Source organism: Myotis brandtii, unplaced genomic scaffold (assembly GCF_000412655.1).
Source record: "Myotis brandtii unplaced genomic scaffold, ASM41265v1 scaffold510, whole genome shotgun sequence".
Taxonomy (NCBI): Eukaryota; Metazoa; Chordata; class Mammalia; order Chiroptera; family Vespertilionidae; genus Myotis; species Myotis brandtii.
Window position 1 is genome coordinate 1,428,202 of NW_005369443.1, and position 467 is coordinate 1,428,668.

The window sequence follows — 467 nt, forward strand, 5'->3', positions numbered from 1 at the left end:
CCGCAGCCGGCGGTGCCCCCGCGGCCCAGCGCAGACCTCATCCTGCACCGCTGCAGCGACAGCACGAAGCGGAAGCTGGCGTCCCCTGTCTGAGGCCGGGCTCCACCCTCGATGGCACTCTGTGCCCTCCGCCGGGATCCCTGTCTCTATGTGATGAGAGCCCGAGGTCTGGTTACCTAAGGCACTCCGGGCCCCGCCCCACCTCGCTCTCCGCCACCCTCAATAAATGTTGCTTAGAGTGGACAGTGGCTCCGCAGAGACTCGAGGGGGTGCTGGGCTAGAAATCGGACAGGGCGCTGACCTCTGCTGGGCGGGGGGAGGGTTCGGGGAAGTTGCAGAAGCCGAGGTCCGGTTGCATACTGCCCTGGCCTTGGCCAAGATCAGGTTTGCACAAGGCCAGATGCAAAGGGAACTCGTGGCTCCCGCTGGCCGTTTGTTTAGTCAGCCGTTTGCTAGAACTCTGGCTC

At 64.5% G+C, this 467-nt stretch overlaps 1 protein-coding gene across 1 annotated transcript in view; it reads left to right on the forward strand.

Annotated features, from left to right (window-relative positions):
* Positions 1-243, forward strand: part of NCF1 (neutrophil cytosolic factor 1) — an 18,568-nt gene extending 18,325 nt beyond the window's left edge. Inside the window, exon 11 of the mRNA XM_014548501.1 lies at positions 7-243. Coding sequence (XP_014403987.1) covers positions 7-93 — 87 coding nt within the window. The 3' untranslated portion in view covers positions 94-243. The remainder of the gene's footprint in view (positions 1-6) is intronic.
* Positions 244-467: the final 224 nt, after the last annotated feature.